Raw genomic sequence first — 20,869 nt, forward strand, 5'->3', positions numbered from 1 at the left:
TACACAGCACTGTATGGAAATTAGGGGTAAGGCTTGGGGCTGCCCCGGGAGTCCGGGAGGGGTGGGACGAATCTAAGAAGGGGCGCGGCCACCACGATTGGGGACGGTTTCGGGGGAAGCCTTGGCTCGCCCGCCTGCCCTCCGCGTCCCTCCCGCAGGCAGCGGCCCGGGGAGGGAGCGGGCGGGGCCCGGGCGGAGCGGCGGCAGGAAGCAGCGAGGCGGCCCCGTGAACTGCCTGGGCGGAGAGCCGCGGGCCTCTGCGCCAAATCCCGGGAGCCCGCCCTGAATGCACGGGTCCGGGCCAGCGGGAGGGACGCGGTAGAGGCCGGCCTCTTGCACGTCCCCGGCGGCCGCGGCCAGTGGGCGTAGCCTCTCGGGCCCCGCCCCCGACACGCCCCCGGGCCCCTCTGCGGGCGGGGGTCTCCTCCCTCCCTCTTCAGCCCTGGACCCAGCGTGGCGCGCTCCCCCCTGGGTGCCATGGCCTCGCGGCTCCTGCACCGGCTGCGACACGCCCTGGCCAGCGATGGCCCCGGGGAGGCGGCGGCGGCGGCGGCGGGCCCAGAGGCCGAGCAGTTCCCTGAGAGCTCAGAGCTGGAGGACGATGACGCCGAGGGCCTGTCCTCCCGCCTCAGTGGCACCCTCAGCTTCACCAGTGCAGAGGATGACCCGGACGACGAAGACGAGGACGACGAGGCGGGCCTGGACTCGCCACCCTCTGGGGACGGGACATCGGGAGAAGACGCAGGCGAGTGCGGGAGGACAGACGGGAACCCCGGGGCTCGTTAGGCCTCCCTGCTGGACGCGTTCCGAGAGCATCCGGGCGGCTCTGAGTTAATCTCCCTGAAACTACGGACACTATAAGCTCTTCCAGACACGGTTTGGCTGTGTGACCTTGAGTCACAACACTACGGGAATCACACTATCTCGGGTTTTTGTGTGTGTGTGTTTATATTAAATGCACAGGACCAGGGAAACAAATGTAGGGTGTGCTAGCTGCTTTGGGCGGAGATTTAGCATCTACTGTAAGCCAGGCGCTGGGATAAAGCACATCTCGCTCCCATGAATGAGGTCATGGCATTTTGTTTACGTTAACTCTGGAGCTAGCTAGCTAGCCCCATAATGACGGGTCATGTGCTTGTGCAGAACGAAGTCCCCCACCTGATGGACAACGGAGCAGCCAACTCCTGGCCCGCCAGCTGCAGGATTTCTGGAAAAAGTCTCGGAACACCCTCGTTCCGCAGAGGCTGCTCTTTGAGGTGACCAGCGCCAATGTTGTCAAGGACCCTCCCTCCAAGTACGTGGTGAGTGAGGAGGTTCCAGGAACCCCTGAGCAGTGAGTCTACAAAGTCTGCCTGAGAGAAAGGGAATACCACAGCTTGGGGGCTCGAGGCCATGCAGTTATACATTCTTATTTTACACCAGGGGAACTGAGACAGATAAGAAGATGGGTGTCGAGTGAACAGTCCTCAAGCAAATGACTTAGTTTCTCTAAAACTGAGAAAGTGGCCTTAAGGAATGGCCTCCTGTCATAGTCTTGAGGTTAAGAGAACTGATGTGTGTGCTGTCCTGTACCCTGTGGGGTTTTTGTCAACTGCAGCAGGACACAGTATTGAGACCTGGCTGCATGGGTCAGGATCAGCCTTGATTCACATCCCCTGTATTTACCAGTGGCTTTCCCTTGGGTGGTTTCTGTGACCTCGATGGCCCCCAGTTTCCTCTTTTGAGCAATAGACAATACACGGGATTATAACAGGAGGTCAGTGAGACCAGGCACAGGGAAACCTTGGCATTGTCTGGCACTGTGATAGATTACAACGGTAGCTATATTGTTTCAAATTCCTAATCTGAAATGCTTGAAAATCCAAAGCATTTGAGTGCCCATGTGAGGCCACAAGTGGAAAATTCCACACCTAACTTCACTTGATGTGTGCACAAAATATAGGTCCATTGAAAAATACTGCATAGGGACTTGAAAGGCTGAAGTAGTAAGACTGACCCCTAGTTCAAGGCTAACCTGGACTACGGCTACATATTTAGACCTTGTCTCAAAAAAAAAAAAAAAAAAAAAGCCAACAAATTGGAATGTATCTCATTATCTCATTGATATGGCACTTGCTCATAGTGCTCAAGAACTCTGAGCTTTATCCCAAACCCCAGAAACAATATGAAATTACTCAGAGCTGAGTGTGCTAGTGCAGTTGGGAAGTAGAGCGAAAGTGTCAGTTTAAGGGCCGTCCAGATACCCAGCAAGACCAGCTTGGGCTACATACAATTGTGTCTCAGAACAAACAAAACCAAACTACCTTCATGCTATGTACATAAAGTGCGTAAGAAATGTGAGTTTTAGAAGATGTAATGAATGCTCAGTTGATAGGAGTGCTTGCCTAGCTCTATGTAAATGGGTGTGGTCCCAGTGCTTAAAAGGGGAATTGGATCAGGGGTTCAATCAAGATCAGCCTCAGCTACATAAGCTCAAACCCAGTCTCCTGGAGGACATGAGACCCGGTTGGTCTCACATTTACTTACTGTACTGATTTTGTATTTAGACTAGGGTCTCATTTCTAAGAAATACATATGTGTGTGTATATATATATGTATGTACATACATATGCAAATATTCCAAAATCTGAACCATTTCTGATCGTAAGCACCTTGGATGAGGGATATTCAGCCTGTCTTCTTATTGACTGGCAATGTCAGGTATGGAGAGCCTGCTGCAGTCTACTGATAAGTCAGTTCTCCAGCATTCCCACGTCCAGCTCCATCAGGGCAGAGGGGTAAAGAGCAGTCTAGAGCCAGGCCTAGAGGTCCTGTTTTCCTTGCTGTGAAAGGGAGAGCCTGGCAGAGAGACAGAGGTCCACCAGGCTCTGCTCCCTACAGGTCAGAAAGCCATCTGAGCTAGCTGGTCCTGGTAGGTCCTGGCAGTAACAACTCCAAGCTTGTCCCTTCCCTCTTCTACCTGTGATTCAGCCAGGCAGGGGGCCTGGAGGCCTGTCCCACATTTGGGTCTCTCCACCCTTCTCTGTTGCTGTTAGTAACAAGGACCACGCCCATGGGGTGACTGTTCCACTTTGTGCAGGGATAGATGATGCGGGCTTTATAGCTTTTTAAGCATCAAATCCTATGCATACTGAGTAGATGCTGTACCACGAACTACACACTCCTAGTTCCTGATAGCCCAATCTTAAGTAGCAAATGTTCCAGAACTCTTGAGGTGGGTAAGGGGTCATGCACAGGAAGGAGACACCAAGAATCAGTCAGCAAAGAGCAGCTCTCTCCGAAAGGAATATGTGTGACTCAGGAGACATAGGTGAGAAGCCGTATAAAAGGCAGGGGCCATCTTCTGTCCTCTGCTGTGTCTAGAAACTGAAGCCTCCTTCCCTGTACAGTGAGCATCCCATGTCTCCATATTTCTTCTCCTGGAGGTCAAGAGTAAGGGCTTTAGCATCGGGTCTCAGGGCCAGTGCTATGCCCTTCACGCCCTCTTGGAGCCTGCTTCCTCAGATGACAGAGACCAGAGACCATCCCTGCAGGGCTGTTGATGGCTATGTGACACTAGGATGGAGGAGTGTGGTCCAGCAGGAGGCAGACAGAACAGCAGTCGTGCCATGCTGTGCTACTGCAGATGGAGCCCATGGCCTCACACAAGTTAGGAAGTCCTTGCTCACTGACCTACCACTGAGCCCCAACGACCACAACCACTGCTATCTACCTTGGTGGGCCATCACAACTGTCGGGTGAAATAAGCAGATAGAAAATGGTCTTTGGCAAAAATTTAAAAATAAAAATAGAAGGGAAGAGCGAGGAATAAATATGATCAAAGTATGTTTTATACATACGTAAGTTTCTTTCTTTCTTTCTTTCTTTTTTTTTTTTTTTTTTTTTTAGTTTTTCAAGACAGGATTTCTCTGTATAGCCCTGACTGTCCTGGAACTCACTCTGTAGCCCAGGCTGACCTCAAACTCAGAAATCCGCCTGCCTCTGCCTCCCAAGTGCTGGGAATAAGTTTCTTAAAGAATAAGCATGTTAGCATTTTACAAATCAACCTATATACATAAAAGACTGCTTCAGAGCCGATCTTCCTATGGTGTGTCCTGTGGAAAACAAGAAAAGAGCAAGGCTTGGTGGGAGGGGTTTGTATGTCCAGTACTTGGGAGATGGAGGCATTAAGATTAGGAGTTCAAAGCCAGCCTGGGGAAAAAACTGAAAGGAAATGGTATCTAGTTGGTATGTTTGAACGATACAGGGTTGAGGGGTGTGAAATGGGTTTTTGTTGTTTTAATGTACTGTGAATCTGGAAAAGAAGAAAGACCAGGAAACCTAACTGAAATAACAGGGCTACTGGCAGTTCCACTGGATAATTTGGGAGAAATGTCTGGATATGCTGGGTCCCCCATTTAAGCCCTCAGCTTGGCATCAATCCCCATTAGTTGTAACTAATCCTTACTTTGGATCTTAGATCTGTGGGGACGCTTGGTGGTCATCCTGGTTAGTACTTACCAGACAGGAATCATCATATCCTTTAGTTTCCTTGAAAAAGTTGCTAGTGGGCCAGGGGAATGGCTCAGCCAGAAAAGGTGTTTGCCTGAGTTTAACCCCCAGAACCCATGGCGGAAGGAGAGAGCCAACCTTCCAAAGTTGCTCTGACCCCCATATGATACTGTGGCGTATATGCACAAATGTAACTCATACATCACACACATCATCACCACATACAATTAAAAATAAAGTGTAGCTTGTCCCACTCTTTGCTTAACTTTTGAGGGGCAGGTGGCACTGAAGCCAGGGCCTGTGCATGCTGAAGCAAGTGCTTTACCCCTGAGCTCTATTTTCGAGCCTCTTTTTTTTTTTATGTCTATTTTGAGATCACCTCACTAAGTGCCCCAGGGTGGTCTAGAACTTGCAGTCCTGCCTGCCTCAGCCCTACTCTTAAAATCCTGTTCTTTCAAGGAACCCTCTTTTTCCAAAATAAGTTTAAAAGCCACCTTTATAGCACTACTTGTGAAAAGGAAAAGTTAAAAAGTATACAGCTGCCAGGCCAGGGGTTCAGGCCTGTACCCCATCTCCTGGGGAGGCTGCAGTGGTAAGTCTGAGGCTTGCCTTTGCTATGTAGTGAGTTTAAGACAATCTCAGGCAATTTAATGAAGCCGTCTCAGTAAAGCATGTACACACACACACACACAGTTTGAGGCTGAAGATGTCACTCAGTGGTAGAACATGCCTAGAAGGCCCAAGGTTCATTAAACCTTGCCAAATGCTGTTCCCTGAAGAGTGCTCTAAACGGAGACTTCCGGCTCTTTCCTAAAAATAAAGATGAATTGTGTAAAAGAAATATCAGTTTGTGCTTAAGATAAAGGGTGAACATGAGAGCACATGACTGTAGTCCAAGTTCTTTAGAAGAATGAGACAGGAGGATCGCCTGAGCCTAGGTGGTCAAAGCCAAAAGCAACAAAGGGAAATCTCCATCTAAAAGAGGAGGAGGACGAGAAAGGAAGAGGGAAACAAATCAAGCCAGCCATTCCTGGTGCCTTATGCCTGCAACCCCAATGCCTAGAGTTGAGGCAAGAGGATCACCAAAAGTTCAAGGGTAGCCTGGGCTACAGAGACCCTGGCTTACTGCAGAGGACTGGTGGTGTGGCTTGCTTTGTTGGTAGAGCCTGGCAAGCATACACAAAGCTCTGCACACAGTGGGTGTGGTTGGGTAATCCTGTAGTGTCAGCACTTGACTACAGAACAAGCTTGAGATCAGCCAGGACCCAGGAGACTATCTCAAAAAACAAAACATCTTGCCAAACAAAATAGCCCAGTACTTGTCATGACCCGATGACTTAAGCTGTCCTTACACAAGTTAATGGAAGAAGAGAACTGAATCCTGAGAGGTTTCCTCTAACTCCCATTTGTAAACTATGGCATCAGGCTCAGCTATGGATGCCTCAACAACAACAACAATAACAACAATACACAGAGAGAGAGAGAGAAAGGGAGAGAGAGAAAGAGAAAGAGAGAGGAAGATTGTGAAATAGAGGCCATCACAGGCTACACGGTAGAATCAGACACATCAGGAAGCTCCCCAGTATGATGTAGTATACTCCAGTGTGTGCCACCTAAAGACCTTGAGCACCAGTGCAGTGCATCCCTAGCAGACAGTGGCCTCCACCTAGGAACTTTTCACTAGAGCAGAGGTGGATCTGAGGTCCCTGCTTAGTCTGGGATCACAGGAAAGGAGCTGCCTTGTGTTTACATGAGCCCCAGTCCAGTGAACTCATCGTTTTTTGCTACTGAGGCTGTCGGAAGGCCTGACCTTTGGTCTGGTTTGAACGAGCTTGGCCAGGAATGTATCCAGAGTGGCACATACTTCCAAGCTGGCTCTCAGATAGGCTCAGAGGCCCAAAAGAAGGCTGTGGGTTTCAGTTCACTCTTGTCTTTCCTAAGGCCTTCCCAACAACTAACTCTAACAACTAACTAGGGGCAGGGAGCATTTCCCAGAGCAGTAACATGGTGGCAGCCTCAGACATTGAAGCTCATTTCTGTCTTTTTTCCCCCCATGCTGCCTTGGGTCATTTCAGAGGAGCCTCAGGTAAGATGGGAATGGTCCCTGGCCACTGCTCTGCAGCATCCTCTTCCAAGCCAGTCCCAGGAAGAAGTGAGGTGGAAGTTGAGTATGGAGGGGGGCGAGGGAAGAGACCCACGGATGTTTTACATCAGCCCTGACATCCACCCTTCCTACAGCTCTACACCCTCGCCGTGATGGGCCCAGGGCCACCAGATCGCCAGCCAGCCCAGATCTCTCGCCGATACTCCGACTTTGAGCGGCTGCACAGAAACCTGCAGCGGCAATTCCGGGGCCCCATGTCTGCCATCTCCTTTCCCCGTAAGCGCCTGCGCCGGAACTTTACTGCAGAAACCATTGCCCGTCGCAGCAGGGCCTTTGAACAGTTTTTGGGCCACTTGCAGGCAGTGCCCGAGCTACGCCAAGCTCCAGACCTGCAGGACTTCTTTGTGCTGCCCGAGTTAAGGCGGGCGCAGAGCCTCACCTGCACTGGTCTTTATCGTGAGGCTCTGGCTCTGTGGGCCAATGCCTGGCAGCTGCAGACCCAACTGGGCACCCCTTCTGGCCCAGACCGCCCCCTGTTGACTCTGGCTGGGTTGGCTGTGTGCCATCAGGAGCTGGAGGATCCCGGGGAAGCACGGGCGTGTAGTGAGAAGGCTCTGCAGCTGCTGGGGGACAAGAGACCCCATCCTTTCTTGGCACCCTTTCTTGAGGCCCACGTCCGGCTCTCCTGGCGCCTGGGCCTTGACAAACGGCAGTCAGAGGCACAGCTTCAGGCCCTACAGGAAGCAGGCCTTACGCCTACCCCACCCCCCAGCCTCAAGGAGCTGCTCATCAAAGAGGTGCTGGACTAACTTTTTCCTGTCTTAAGGCCATGTCTAGGAGAGGGGCTGCCCCAGGTTAGTGGACAGGGGCTGAGGACACAGCAACTGGGAGCCCCTAAAGTAGTTCCAGACAGAGTCTGCAGCAGACTGAGAGGAACTTTGTTTTGGACTCGGAACAGGCTTTGGCTGGGGTTACCCTAGGATGATACCAGGAGGAAGTCTTGGCAGAGGCTCTTCCGCCTACCACAACTGGAGGCTGTGGCCAAGGTCGGGATCAATGCCTCCTTTTCCGCCTCTAAACCAGTGAAACAGCTTGGTGAAAGGCCGGGGACTGCTACTGGAGTCCTGGAATTCAGAGGCATGGGGAGGGCTGTAGTTCTATTAAAGGTCAGCTACTCCAGTGTTAGCAATCTCTTTATTGGATGTAAGGGTCAGGAAGACCAGCTCTCAGCTGTGATTCCTGCCTCAGGAATGGCAGTGCAAAGAGTCCTTTTAGCCCCAGGCCGAGGTGGCTATCTCTGACTATAGCTTACTCTCTGATACCCGAGGCTTCAGTCGGATCACACCCTCCTGAGCACAGGTCACAGCAAGGACCCCGTCCCGACGCCACAGCCGCCCATGCACTAGCCCTCGAGAGCCACCTGTAAGCAAGAAGAAGGATGAGATGGCCCCTGCTTCAGCACAAGCCTGCTTTGCCTGCGAAGGGTTTGATACAGGGCAGAGCTGCCCCAATACAACTGCACATTGGAACATCATGATTCCAAAGTGCCAAGTGCCCCTGTGTGAGCCTATTAAGAGTCTCTAGGGGGTGTGCTCCCCACACCCAAGTGCTACTTGATGGTTTAAAAACACTTTCACATATCTGCCCACTTCCTCACAAAGATCACTGAGGGGCTCTGACAAGTCTCCACAGGCTGGGCCAAGCAGACTGCCACATCTCTGGCCACCGGTCAGAAACCCCAGCCTTTCCTTTCTGATACACCAAGCCGCTGGTAATTTACCCAAACCACCACAAGGGGGGGATGCACCTGAGAGGACCTGAGCCTACTGGAGGTGTGGCCTCCTTCCCCTGTCTTTCCTTTAGTGGCTTCAGGTTTCCTTACACACAGCAGAGGCCACTGAGATCTAACTTTAGCCACAGAGTGCGGACTTCACTCCTTGTCCTGTTTTCTAGACAATGACACTAAAGTACAAACAGGCTCAGGAACTTGGCCCCAAGGATCAGGCCAAAGCTGACTGAGTGTCCTAACTTCAAGGTCATGAATCTTGTGCAGTAATGGTGTTTGCACTTGACTAACCCTTTCCTGACTATAAGGAGTTACTTACGTTCCATCCATTTATAAAGCAAAGCTCTTCTTCCTCTGAAGTGTACTTCATTATAAAAGTAGCCAGGTTCTAACAGTGGACTTTGAGGAGTCTGGGTTTCTCTCTGTCCCCTACAAGGAGCATCTAAAAGTGGTCCTTACAGACCACAGTGCCGTGCCCCATTGTGCTAATACCCAGAGCCACTCAGGGAGCTCCTTAGAAATACAGTGTATAGCCAGGTAGTGGAGGTGCATACATTTAATCCCAACACTCAGAAAGCAGAGGCAGGTGGATCCCTGTAAGTTCTAGGCCAGCCTGGTCTACAGAAGCAGGTTCCACGTAAGCTAGGGCTACACAGAGAAAAACCTATCTCGAAAAACCAAAACCAAAAAAAAGCCAAATCCTAGTTTCCAGAGGATATAACTCAGTTAAGAGGGTGTTTGCCTAGCATACAAGGGGCCTGGATTTGATCCCCCCACTCAGGAGGAGGTAGGAGGATCAAATAGCAGTAATCACCTTCAGTTATATAGTGAGATCAAGGCTAAACTAAGATACATGAGACTGTCTAAAAAAAAAAAAGGCACTTTCCTGGACCTGAGCCAGGACCTGCTGGGCACAACACAATCTGTTTAGGAACAGCTCCCTCTAGTGGCAATCTGATGGCTTGTGAGGTTTAGATGGTGCAGACTAACATACGCCTATTTATTCAGATGAAAAAAACTGAGAAGCAGGGCACAGTGGCTCCCAGCACTTCGGAGGTAGAGCCAGGAGGAACATGAATTCAATCAAGGTCGGACTCCACTCCATGTAGAGCTCAAGACCAGCAGGGGTACACGAGACTGGTTGGTTTCAAGAAACAAAACCAAAAAAGCCTTCAAAACCAATTTGCCCAAGTTCACATAGGGGATCTAAAGTGGTCTGGCCACCTGTACTGGTCTCTGAGACAAAGTCAATCATTCCTGGCATGTTCCCATACTTCTGAAGACACACAAATACCTAGAGGGACGGCAGTGCAAGCAGCCTGCGCAGCAGCCCCAGGAAGTGGGAAGAGGCGGCAGCATCCAAAAACAAAGCAGGTTCCCTACCATCCCACAAACCCTCCCCACGGGCCTGCCCACACTCACCAGCCCAGGGGCTCTCACACTCGTAGAGCATCCAGTGGTCGGCTCGGAAAGGGGCGTGGAACCACATGGAGTGGTCTAGTGAGACCATGAAGTTCACCTTATACTTGGACTGGTGGGGCAGCAGTGCCGTACCCAGGAAGGCATAGTCAGAGATATAAGCAGCCACACAGCAATGCAGCTTGATGTCACCTTCCCCTGTAACAGGTTCCAATCCCATCAGCCCTGGGCTCCTGGCTTTTCCAGCCCAGGACCTGCAGGGAGGTGGGGGAGCAAGGGGCTGCCATACACTAACGAGTCATTGTGCAAGAGCATCTGACCCGGGGTAGGGGGTCAGATGTAAACCCGTTCTCCTAAGTCTCTCACCCCCAACCACTCTCTCTGGTCCTGGAACCAATTTGCACAAAGACATCCATTGTTAGCTGCTGACCTAAGTAAGGTAGCTTGCTTCTTCCCAGAAAGGTCCAACAATGAGATTCCAGTCAACTCATTCTCATGTTAAAGGATAAGGGCTCTGGTGAGAGATTAGGAAACAGGCCAAAGAGAGAGTGGTATACCCAAGTCTCAGAGGGCAATGAGTGGCAAGGCCTAGACTCCTGAAGTTTATTCCTCTAAATCGTGGGTCTTCTTACCAATATAGCCCCGGGCTCGCACCCAGAACATCTGTTTGGGCTCCAATGTCTGCAGCTGGTTCAGGGTGGGTGGGTTCACCAGCTTGATCTCAATAGGTACATCCCGGGCAGCAATACGGTTCAGCCCCACTCGATATTTCTCATGAAGGTTAGGATCCCTGGTAGTAAACACAGGAACAAGAAAGGCCAAGGAGATGGAGCTTCTCTGTGCTGCCCGTTTGTGATCCCCACCATTGGCCACAGGGGCTCTGCAAAGCTTCCTCATGGCACTGACAAAATAATACAGTGTTATGAATCCCTTCCCTGTCCCTTCAGCCTTAGGGAAGTTAGTCATCTTTCTGAGCCTATTTCCCCTGAATCATGAGAGTAATGATGTGACCTGTCTCACAGTAAACATTAGACACAGCTAAGGCCTAGGTACTGATCCAAGCACTGCACACAACTATAGCTCATGCCTTGACACAACCTCACATGGCAAGTGTGGTCAACTGGTAAGAGGTGAGCACAGGAACCCCAGTGGCTTGTTCAGCGCGTGGAGCGAGAGCTGACAGTCAGGTACACTTCATTACATTACTGTGAACGCCTCCTGCTGTGTCTGCATTCTCCATCCTAAGCAGTGGGGGAGGGAGGGACCACCATTTCCATGGAACCCTCAGTTCTTAGTAGGCTCTGCTGCTCCCACCTGTCTGGTAGACTGTTCATCTGCATTATCCACTGTGGCAGCCACCAGCCACAAGACACTAAGAACCTGCAATGTGGCTACTGTATCCAGAGAGCAAGATCAATGAGGGTGTGGGATGAGGAGGCGGCTCTGTGGCAGAGCCTGCCTACCATGCACAGAGCCCTGGGGAATGTGATCCCTAGCACCACACACGAAAGAACTGCTCATTCTATTTCATAAACTTAGATAGCCTATAGGGTCAGTTGCTACCTTATTGACGAGCACAGTCCTGAATTCAGGCTCCTTTAACAATACTACATTGTTTTTATTTCTGCACACACTAAGCCTCATGCATCCCACATAGCTAAGTGACTATATACCTCTTATTGAATCCTCAAAGCAACCTTGAGGTGGGAGTTTTGATCAGCTCAAGTCATAACCTAATGTATGGATTCAGAGTGGGCAAGCATTTACCCCAACCCACACTTCTACTAAGAACAAAGTCTAGACTTGAATCCTGGCCATTCGGCCTCCTGAATCCACACGCATCCCTCATACCCTGCTGCTGCTGCCCCAGGATCCAACACAAGCAGCAAAACCTCTCCCCCTTTGGTACAGCTGGAGAAATGATTGCTCCTGTATTTTAGATAAAGAATCTAGGGCCTTGAGGGTTGGGGGATGGGAAATCCCATAGCAGGTAGATACTCACAGAGGCACAATCCATGGCCAGACTCTGTGTGTGTCTGTGTCTAGATCCAGAGCTCTTCCCCATCCCACTGGTCAAACTTTATTTGATCTCATTGTGATCTCAGTGAGAAATATGTTACCAAGAAAGAGTCAAGATACTTAGAAGACACTAAAGCAAAGATACTGACGAGTGGGCCATGCTCTGCAGCAGGGTCCCAGAGGAGGGCCTCATCCTGCCATGCACTAACTCTGAAGCTGCTGCAGCACAGGCCTGAAGGAAGGGCCTCAGCCCAGGACTGAGGTTGCTTACCAAGTGGTTGTAAAGGTCGTTTCCTGTTGGACTCAAGTACTGAGAATTGAACCTAGTGTCAATTTTTAAAATATCTCATTTCATTTATTATGGATGGGTAGGGAGAGCATGTGCATGGTCTACAGCAGGTATGTGAAGATCAGAGAGAGCATGTGCATGTTTTACATGTATGTGAAGGTCAGAGACAACCTGTCGAACCAGTTCTCTACTTCCACCTTTACATGGGTTCCAGGGATTGAACTCAGCACCTCTTCCTGCTGAGCCATCTCACTGGCCCCAACCAATATTTTAATAACAGTAAAGCTGCCGGGGGCTGGGGGGGCTGAAGAGATGGCTCAGTAGTTAAGAGCACCAACTGCTCTTCCGAAGGTCCTGAGTTCAAATCCTAGCAACCACATGTTAGCTCACAACCATCAGTAAAGAGATCTAACATTCTTTTCTGGTGTGTCTGAAGACAGCTACAGTATATATTACATATAATAAATAAATAAATCTCTAAAAAAAGTAAATAAAATAAAGCTGCCAGGCAGTGGTAGCCCATACCTTTAATCCCAGGAAGGCAGAGGCAGGTGGATTTCTGAGTTCAGGCCAGCCTGGTCTACAGAGTGAGTTCCAGGACAGCCAGGGCTACACAGAGAAATCCTGTCTTGAAAAAAAAAAGGGCTGGAGAGATGGCTCAGCAGTTAAGAGCACTGGCTGCTCTCCCAGAGGTCAAGAGTTCAATTCTCAGGAACCACATGGTGGCTCACATCCACCTATGAAAGGATCTGATGCCCTCTTCTGGCACGTAGCTGTACGTGCAGACAGAACACTCCTATATTTAAATAAATACATTTAAAACTAAAGAGTGGGCAGGTGAGGTGGCATACAGGCCTGAGGACCTGAGTTTCATCCTCCGAGCCCAGGTAAAGTAGAAAAGAGAGCAGGCTCCACTGTCCTCCATACACTATGGCGGGCACATGCACAAACACGCCACACACACATATGCTGTGGCATGCACATGCACATGCACATACACAAACATGCCACACACACACAATACTAGTTTTTTAAAAGGACATGAGGGTAGTATAAAAATATCATACTGTCTCTAAACCTAGTCATCTGAGTACTGTTTTCTTTTTTATTTAAAGACACGATCTCTCTCCATAGGGCTGGCTGGCTGGGACTCCCCATGTAGACCAGGCTAGCTTTGAACTCTCACAGACTCGCCTGTCTCTAAAGGCATGCAGATTATGCCTGGGGCCTAAATGTAGTCAAAGTAGTGCATGTTTTAAGGTCTGGGGTGTAGCTTGGTGGTAAAACACACCTACTGCAGACTAGGCTCCTAGGTTCCATCCATAGAGCCATAAAAACTAAAGAATAAAAGAAATTTAAAAAGTAAACAACAACAAAACCCACCTCTCTGGCGCCCCCAGGCCTCACCTTAAATACTGGTCGATGAGAGCCTCATGGTCCAGCAGGTCCTCTGGCGGGGGCACCATGGGCATGGAGAACTGGTGCTGCATCGGGCTGGGCTGCTTGTGCTGGAAGGAGGCCTGGCAGATGAAGATGGCCTTCCCGTGCTGCACGGCCTTCACAGCGCGCACTGAGAAGCTGGCTCCTGTCCGTGTCCTCTCCACGTGGTACAGCACTGGCACCTTCGGGTCCCCTGCAGGGAGCATGAGGGGTACAGTGACCCTAAGTAAATCCATGGCTGTCATCGTCGTCATCCGCTAGTCGCACAGCCACTTGTGCTGTACTCATCCGGATTTCCTGGCTGGTTGGCTGGGGTCTTTGTTGTTGTTGTTGTTTTGACACAAGGCTGGCCTGGAACTCTGGGCAACCCTCTTGCCTATGCCTCTCAGGTGCTAGAATTACAGGTGTGAACTACCATACCATCTTTTTGTTTTTAACGACACACTTCTCAACATGGTGCTGTTATGTGCTCCCAGACAGGCATGGGAGTGGGCCTGTCTACAGCAGAGAACAGGGGATGTGCTGGGTGTACCTGGACTAGAAGCTGTGGGCCTGGGGAAGCTCAGGAGAGGAGAAGGAGAAGGAGAGACACTTTTGTGATTGGTTAGGGACAAACTGGCTTTCTCCACTTGGTACAACGCCAGAAACTGGGGAAATTACAAGAGCTGTCGGTTAAGCTGTCAGTTATTAACCAACTAGCTATCTGGGGCTAAAGAGGGTCACCCTCATGCCTGCTCAGACAAATGCTCTGCCTCTGGAATACACCTCCAGCCCCACAAAGAGTAACTGAAATGAACAATGCACTTCCTGTGTCTAGGGTTTTATAGCCTTTCCCTGTGTGTAACTACCAACCTCTTCTGCCCGACTGAAACACTCTTTTCCTCCTCCTTCCTCCCTTTTCTTTTCTTTTTTCATTTTAATTAAATAATGAATTAATTTATTTCAGTCTGGATCTCACTGTAGCCCTGGAACTTTGTAGAGGACAGCATGAAACTCCCAGAAATCCACCTGCCTCTGCTTCCCCAGTGCTGGGATTAAAGAAATCCGCCTGCCTCTGCTTCCCCAGTGCTGGGATTAAAGGCGTGTGCCACCATGTTGAGCTCACACTTACTCTTTTTTGTTTGGTTGGTTTTTGTTTTGTTTTGTTTTTCAAGATAGGGCTTCTCTGTGTAGCCCTGGCTTTCTGGACCTTCCCCTTAGACTAGGCTGGCTTTGAACTCACAGAGATCTGCCTGCCTCTTGCCTCTCGAGTGCTGGATTAGAGGCATGCGCCTGGCAACTTATTCTACTGTTGAAATGAAGTGGTCCCTGATTTTAGAATCAAAACTAAAAACAATTAATATATTTCAGCATCAGTTCATAATGCCAACATGCAGGAAGTTGAGGCGGAAGGATTAGAATTCCAAGCCAGACTTGGTAATTTAGTTTAAAACCAAACAAAACCCAGTCAGGCATCTCCTTAGCTAAAAGAAGCACAGGATAAGAAGGCCAGGGTTGGCTAAGATGAGGTTTCTGTTGATATACAACTTGCCTAACATGAAGGAAACCCTGGGTTCCACCCAGCACCAAGGAGCCCCAGGCAAGAAGATCAGAAGGTTAGTTGGGGACATCCATAGCTACACAGCAAGCCTGAGGCCAGCCAGGGACATACGAGGCCAGCACTCTGAAAGCAGCACACAAGGCTGAGCTACATCGACAGCCTAAACCAAGAGTTTTCAATGAGAAGTCCCCTAAATCTGAGGCCAGAGCTGTAAGAGTCTAAGAGATCGGGGCTGGAGAGATGGCTCAGCGGGTAAGAGCACCGACTGCTCTTCTGAAGGTCCTGAGTTCAAATCCCAGCAACCTCGTGGTGGCTCACAACCACCCATAATGAGATCTGAAGATAGCTACAATATACTTATTTATAATAATAAACAAATAAATCTTTGGGCCGGAGTGAGCAGGGACTGAGCAAGTGGGGTCCACCAGAGTGAGCAGAGGTCCTAAAAAGTCAATTCTCAACAACCAGATGAAGGCTCACAACTATCTGTACAGCTACAGTGTGTACTCAGATACTCATATAAAATAAATTAAAAAAAAAAAAGTCCAAAAGATCCTACTGAAACATCTCTGGTCCCACCTCGCCTCTGTTTCACAGATGAGCTCAATCTTAGCATAAGAAGGTAGCCTCATTCCAGACTACCATGGTAATTACAATAAATCTGAGACTGAATTCTCAAATCTCCTACCTTCTATCCCAATAGCAGTTTACAGCCCTATGAAGACTTAGCAGTCTTATCACTAGAAGAGAATAAAGAATGAAAAGAGCCAGGTAAGGAGGTGTAGGCCCTTAGCCAGAGGCAGGCAGAGAGCTGTGAATTCCAAGCCACCCTGGTCTGAATGAGTTTCCGGCCAGCCAGGCTACATAATGAGACCCTGTCTCAAAACAACAAAAGTAAGGAAGGTGAGGTGCTCATCAGTTAAAAGCACTGTCCGCTCTTGCAGAGGACCTGTGTCTGGTTCCTACAGCCTACATGGTGGCTCACAATCCCTTGTAACTCCAAATTCCAGGGTATCCAATGCCTCCTCAGACAGTAGGAAAGCAACATAGTGCTCATTTAGGATATACATATACACACATATCTTTTACAAATAAAAAATACATATATACATATATATTTTTAAAAAATGAATGAGGGTTGGGTATGGTGGTAAATGCACTTAATCCCAGCTCTTAGGAGGCAGAGGCAGGCAGGAAGAGTGAATAAAGAACAGAGTCAGGCCTGACGTCATAAAGGCTGAGGTCAGCCAGGGCTACACAGTAAGACCCTATCTCAAATCAAATAAAATGAACAAGAGGCGGGCAGTGGTGGCGCATGCTTTTAATCCTAGCACTTGGGAGGCAGAGGCTAGCCAAGTGTGCTCCTGCTGAGCCACATGCTCAGCCCCCTAGGTCCCTCTCAGGGAATCATCTCTCTCTCCCTTCTTCATCCTTCTCACTAATCCTCCTCTTTCTTTTGAGTCAGCCTTCAAAGCCAGGAAGGACGAAGTAACCACCGGGCCACCAAGGGCAGCTGCAAGCAAGGTGCCAGGGATCGGGGTTTACCTGCCCGGACAAAGTAGCAGTGAAGGGAGTGGACATGGGCGTCGTCACTCACAGACTTGGCTGCAGCCACCAGGGCCTGGCCCACAATCTGACCCCCAAACAGCCGCTGGGAGGTAGGTACCCAGTAATGCCTTCCTCTGTGGAGAGAGGAAAGTGGAAAAGACTTAAGGGGCGCTCTGAACTCCATAAGCCTCAAGTAAAGGATCTATGGTTATTTGGGTCCTTTTTTCAGAACCCGAGGGAGGCCTGGAAGTCCACTCTCGAATCTCTTACATCACCGCACAAACGTTCCGTCTTCACATCTACCCTAGTTTTTGTGGACTTCAGTCAAACAGAACGCCCTCACTTACAGCAAGAGTACAGGAAGCAAGTCCACACAACTCAACCATTACCAGTCCTGGGAGGTTTCAAGTTCACAGCTTCTTCCCTGCCCAAAACCAGGGAAAGCAAGAGGCCAGACGTTTGAGGCCTTGAATAGACATGAAGAACTCCAAAAAACAGATCTGGGGCTGGATTGAACTGGCACTCCTTAACCATGACGAGGCACTTCTTCCAAGAACTAGTTTCAGAGCTAAAAAGGCTCCAAGACTTCCCATATAACTCCCTTAAAAAAAAAAAAAAAAAGTCTGAGGTTGTGAAATCGAATACAGATGAACACATTGGTCTAGCCCTCCAGGTGAAAGGGCTTGCCCAGTGTGGAGCCTGAACCCTGAGTCCTAGCCAGCCCCGAGGTTATCATTTTTTCCTTACAATACAACTTGGAAAGCACTCCTGGACCAAGGCAGTAATTACCTAGCTGGAAGAATGACAGCTTCTGATAAAATCATAAGAGCTAGCTGTACAGGTCAAAACTGTCACTAAATAGGCATGATGGTACACACCTTTGATCCCAGGACCTAGGAGGCAGAGATACACTGATCTCTGTGAGTTCAAGGCCAGCCAGGTCTACATAGAGTTCCAGGTCAGCCAGGGAGGGATATACAGAGAGCCTGTCTCAAAACAAAATGAAACAACCAGCCAGGCCTGGTGGTGAACTCCTGCCAGCACTTACGAGGCAAATGCGGGTGGATCCCTGTGGGTTCCAAGCCAATCTGGTATGTGTGTATATATATATATCCCCTTTGTCTCTCTCTCTCCATATATATATGTATGTGTGTATATATATTTATGTAATGAATTACAGGTCAGCCAGGAGTATATTTAGTGACCCCTGTCTCTAAACAAAACAAAAAACTGTTACAAACCCACGCTGTAATCACCAACTTTAGTGATTCCTGGAAAGAAAAAAAAGAAAAACATACCCCAAGTTAAGTAATGACTTACCAGACCCCAATTAATGGTGCAGGGATGGCTTGAAAACACACACACACACACACACACACACACACACACACTGGGGAGCTTATTAGAGTTATGTATTAAAACCTATCAGCTGTTACCCTCAGGGAAGGAACTGCTCACATTTTGTTGACTCAGTCTACCAGATTAAGCTGCCTTGTAGGGTAACTGAATCTGTCTGTCTGTCTGTCTGTCTGTCTCTGTCTCCTCTCTCTCTCTGTGTCTCTCCCTGTCTCTCTCTCTCTCTCTCTCTCTCTCTCTCTCTCACACACACACACACACACACAGCCTACCAGATTAAGCTGCCTTGTAGGGTAACTGAGTCTATCTCTGTCTGTCTGTCTGTCTCTGTCTCTGTCTCTGTCTCTCTCTCTCTCTCTCACACACACACACAGTCTACCAGATTAAGCTGCCTTGTAGGGTAGCTGAGTCACACACACACACACACACACACACACACACACTTTTTTTTTTATTTTCTCAGATCGCCTCCTAAAGAGCAAGGATGGATGTCAGGGACATGCCTTCTTACTGCAGCAGAGCTTGCATCCGGCACTGAACTCCTAACCCCAGAACTGAGGTTCACGGGGAGATGGGAGCATTCGCGACTCTATACTGAAAGAGGGGTTTGAGCCTAGTTCCGAGGTGCTGCCGGCTACCTGTAGAGATCTTCATCTAGCGGCTCGAGGTTGAGCACGCTCGTGACCAGCACACTACGGAGGTCCCCGGAAAGGTCGCCGCGGTCGGCGTCGCCGTGAGCATCATCTCCCAGATCCTCTGGCGCTGACATTTTCACTGTTGGCTGCGGATGAGAGAAACGCGGAAACTTAAATAGGCGGCCAGCGTTTCCGGCAGATCGCTTCAGGGGCCGGAAATCCCTAGGGCTTCAGTGGGCGAGACGCAGATTGTGATTGGTCGATGTGCTTGTCAATTTCAGAGTGGGCGCGGCTAGCTCTATCCTAAGATTGGAGAATATTCGTGTCAGTTTTGAAGCTCCGCGTGTGATTGGGTGAATCAGCGAGGGGGCGGAGCCTTGGAGATGAATAATAAGGGATGAGTGTCATTTCCCTTCTGTCACTGAGCAAAGTCGCCCCCAGGTTGCTGTTACCGGTCTCTTCTGGGCTCCTCCCAAGCTCCCAATAAGCCACTCAGTCGGGGCCGCACCTGGGCCCGTGCCAGCCGTTACCCAGTGACCTCTGACCCCTGGCGTGATCTGCGCTCCGTGGGGGTCAGTCCCCGGCCATGGAGCTAGGCAGCTGCTTTAAGACCTACGAGGACTTCAAGGAGTGTTTCAGCGCCTACAAAAAGGAGACCAGGTGCTCCTTCATTGTCAGGGACTGCGTCTCCGTCCGCTTCCATAACCTCAACAACGGCACCTCTTTCCGCGAGGATATCCTGTAAGGGCGGGGCAGGAGGGTGGGGAGGAGGGCTGCCTGGAGGAGGAGGGCGTGCTTGGAGGAGCCACGTTGCCCCAGCCTGCTGAAAAGCGAGGGAAACCTCACCGGCGTGGCCTTGGCTACCGGCCGCTTGCACTCCCACTCCTTCATTCACAAGCTTTTCTGGGAATTCGCAGTAACTGCACCTTGTTGTTTTTCCGTTTTATTTGTTTATTGAGAGCATCTTATCTCAAGCGCAAAGCTTGTTGAGGAGTGAATCCAAACGCCCTAGTAATTTCCTCCATTAGCCTCCTCGTTACAAAGCAGTAATGTGCTCATTGGTTGGTTGGTTGGTTGGTTCTTTCGTTGATTGATTTGGTAAATAATTCTTGAGCTCCAGGTATAGCCGTGTTCAAACACCTTCCTTATCCAAGGGGGTGCTTCCCAAGTGCTTTACTCTGCAGGGGTGTGTGTCAGAATTATTGGTGGTAGTTCTGACTCATTTGACTCTAGGGGCTACAAGCTGGTGGAAACGCCAGTGCTTTTAGGATTCGGGTGAACGGCCTACTATAAATTTAGCTTTTAGTTTTACTTTGAAAGAACGGTAAGGGTACAGGTTTAGAAGCCCAATGCTAAAAGGTTGAGGCAGGAGGATCATGAGTTTGAGGCAAGTCAGTTTGTTTGTTTTTTAAACAAAACAAAAAACAAAAAAACAGGGAAAGGATGATGATGATGCACGCCTTTAATCCCAGCACTTGGGAGGCAGAGGCAGGTGGGTTTCTGAGTTCTAGGCCAGCCTGGACTACAGAGTGAGTTCCAAGACAGCCAGGGCTACACAGAGAAATGGGGTGAGGGAGAGAGAGAAAGAGGTGAGAAGCAGCCCCCCTACACACACTTGTGAAAAGGAAGGCTTGTGTGGCCAGTCTGTTGCTGTGAAATCTAATCATATGGATCAATTTGAAAGTCAATTCAAGTTTTAATTACAACATATAGGCCAACACAGGGTCAAAGTACGCTGAAGTTTGAGACCAGGGTTGAACTCTGTGGACAGTACTTTACAGACTAAAGAGTCCTGTTGTGTTCCAGCTGCATTCTGAACTCCAGGGTCCTTCCTGAGGACACATAAAGGTGAATAAGTGTTCCTAAGGAGTTACGTGGACTTAGCAACTAGTATGGATTAAAATAACAAATGGGGGCTGGATTAAGCTCGTGGTTAAGAGGACTCGTGCTCAGTTCCCAGCACCCACATGCGGATTGTTAGCACCTGTAACGCCAGTTCTAGGGATTCCACTCCACCCTTCTGGCCTTTAAGGGCTCCTGCAAGCACACAGTGCACATACATACACGCTGAATGTCTGTCGGGTGTGGTGGTGAATGCCTTTAAGGGCCAGCACTTGGAAGGCAGAGGCAGCTCTGTGCCTGTGGATTGAAGCGCTTCCTGACAGATTGTAGCTGACCTCACCTTCTGCCAAACATGGCAGCCTAGTTTCTCCACACTGATGCCATCGTCTAAGTAATGAGT

The 20,869-nt window shown here is 49.6% G+C and overlaps 4 protein-coding genes across 5 annotated transcripts in view; 3 read left to right on the forward strand and 1 right to left on the reverse strand.

The window, feature by feature from the left end:
* Window positions 1–7,777, forward strand: Snx21 (sorting nexin family member 21). The gene is made up of 3 exons (XM_031372721.1): window positions 1–745; window positions 1,144–1,301; window positions 6,730–7,777. The coding sequence occupies exons 1-3, from the start codon at window positions 478–480 to the stop codon at window positions 7,402–7,404; spliced, it is 1,101 nt and encodes a 366-aa protein (XP_031228581.1). The 5' UTR covers window positions 1–477; the 3' UTR covers window positions 7,405–7,777.
* On the reverse strand, window positions 7,776–19,138 carry Acot8 (acyl-CoA thioesterase 8). 2 transcript variants are annotated; one of them, XM_031372723.1, is made up of 7 exons: window positions 19,080–19,138; window positions 18,631–18,773; window positions 16,634–16,770; window positions 13,516–13,741; window positions 10,433–10,590; window positions 9,804–9,998; window positions 7,776–8,015 (listed from the first exon to the last, which is right to left on the reverse strand). In XM_031372723.1, exons 2-7 carry the CDS (start codon window positions 18,759–18,761, stop codon window positions 7,897–7,899), a joined length of 966 nt encoding a protein of 321 aa, XP_031228583.1. In that variant the 5' UTR covers window positions 18,762–18,773; window positions 19,080–19,138; the 3' UTR covers window positions 7,776–7,896. The 2 variants fall into 2 exon arrangements, with proteins under 2 accessions (XP_031228583.1, XP_031228582.1); XM_031372722.1 differs by lacking the exons at window positions 16,634–16,770; window positions 19,080–19,138 and having other exon boundaries at window positions 18,631–18,775.
* The window catches only part of Zswim3 (zinc finger SWIM-type containing 3), an 18,302-nt gene continuing 16,159 nt past the window's right edge, over window positions 18,727–20,869 (forward strand). Inside the window, exon 1 of the mRNA XM_031372717.1 lies at window positions 18,727–19,368. Within this exon, the coding sequence (XP_031228577.1) occupies window positions 19,214–19,368 (155 nt within the window). The 5' untranslated portion in view covers window positions 18,727–19,213. The remainder of the gene's footprint in view (window positions 19,369–20,869) is intronic.
* Window positions 19,253–20,869, forward strand: part of Zswim1 (zinc finger SWIM-type containing 1) — a 22,669-nt gene continuing 21,052 nt past the window's right edge. The window contains exon 1 of the mRNA XM_031372720.1: window positions 19,253–19,368. The gene's annotated coding sequence lies outside the window, so the exon portion shown is untranslated. The remainder of the gene's footprint in view (window positions 19,369–20,869) is intronic.

Source organism: Mastomys coucha, unplaced genomic scaffold (assembly GCF_008632895.1).
Source record: "Mastomys coucha isolate ucsf_1 unplaced genomic scaffold, UCSF_Mcou_1 pScaffold15, whole genome shotgun sequence".
NCBI lineage: Eukaryota > Metazoa > Chordata > Mammalia > Rodentia > Muridae > Mastomys > Mastomys coucha.

Coding starts and splice junctions, on each gene's coding strand:
- Snx21 (XM_031372721.1), top strand. CDS start 478: ATGGCCTCGCGGCTCCTGCACCGGCTGCGACACGCCCTGGCCAGCGAT. Junction 746..1,143: donor GACATCGGGAGAAGACGCAG/GCGAGTGCGGGA, acceptor GTGCTTGTGCAG/AACGAAGTCCCCCACCTGAT. Junction 1,302..6,729: donor ACCCTCCCTCCAAGTACGTG/GTGAGTGAGGAG, acceptor CCCTTCCTACAG/CTCTACACCCTCGCCGTGAT.
- Acot8 (XM_031372723.1), bottom strand. CDS start 18,761: ATGTCAGCGCCAGAGGATCTGGGAGATGATGCTCACGGCGACGCCGAC. Junction 9,999..10,432: donor GCGAGCCCGGGGCTATATTG/GTAAGAAGACCC, acceptor AACCTGTTACAG/GGGAAGGTGACATCAAGCTG. Junction 8,016..9,803: donor GTGTGAGAGCCCCTGGGCTG/GTGAGTGTGGGC, acceptor TCTTGCTTACAG/GTGGCTCTCGAGGGCTAGTG.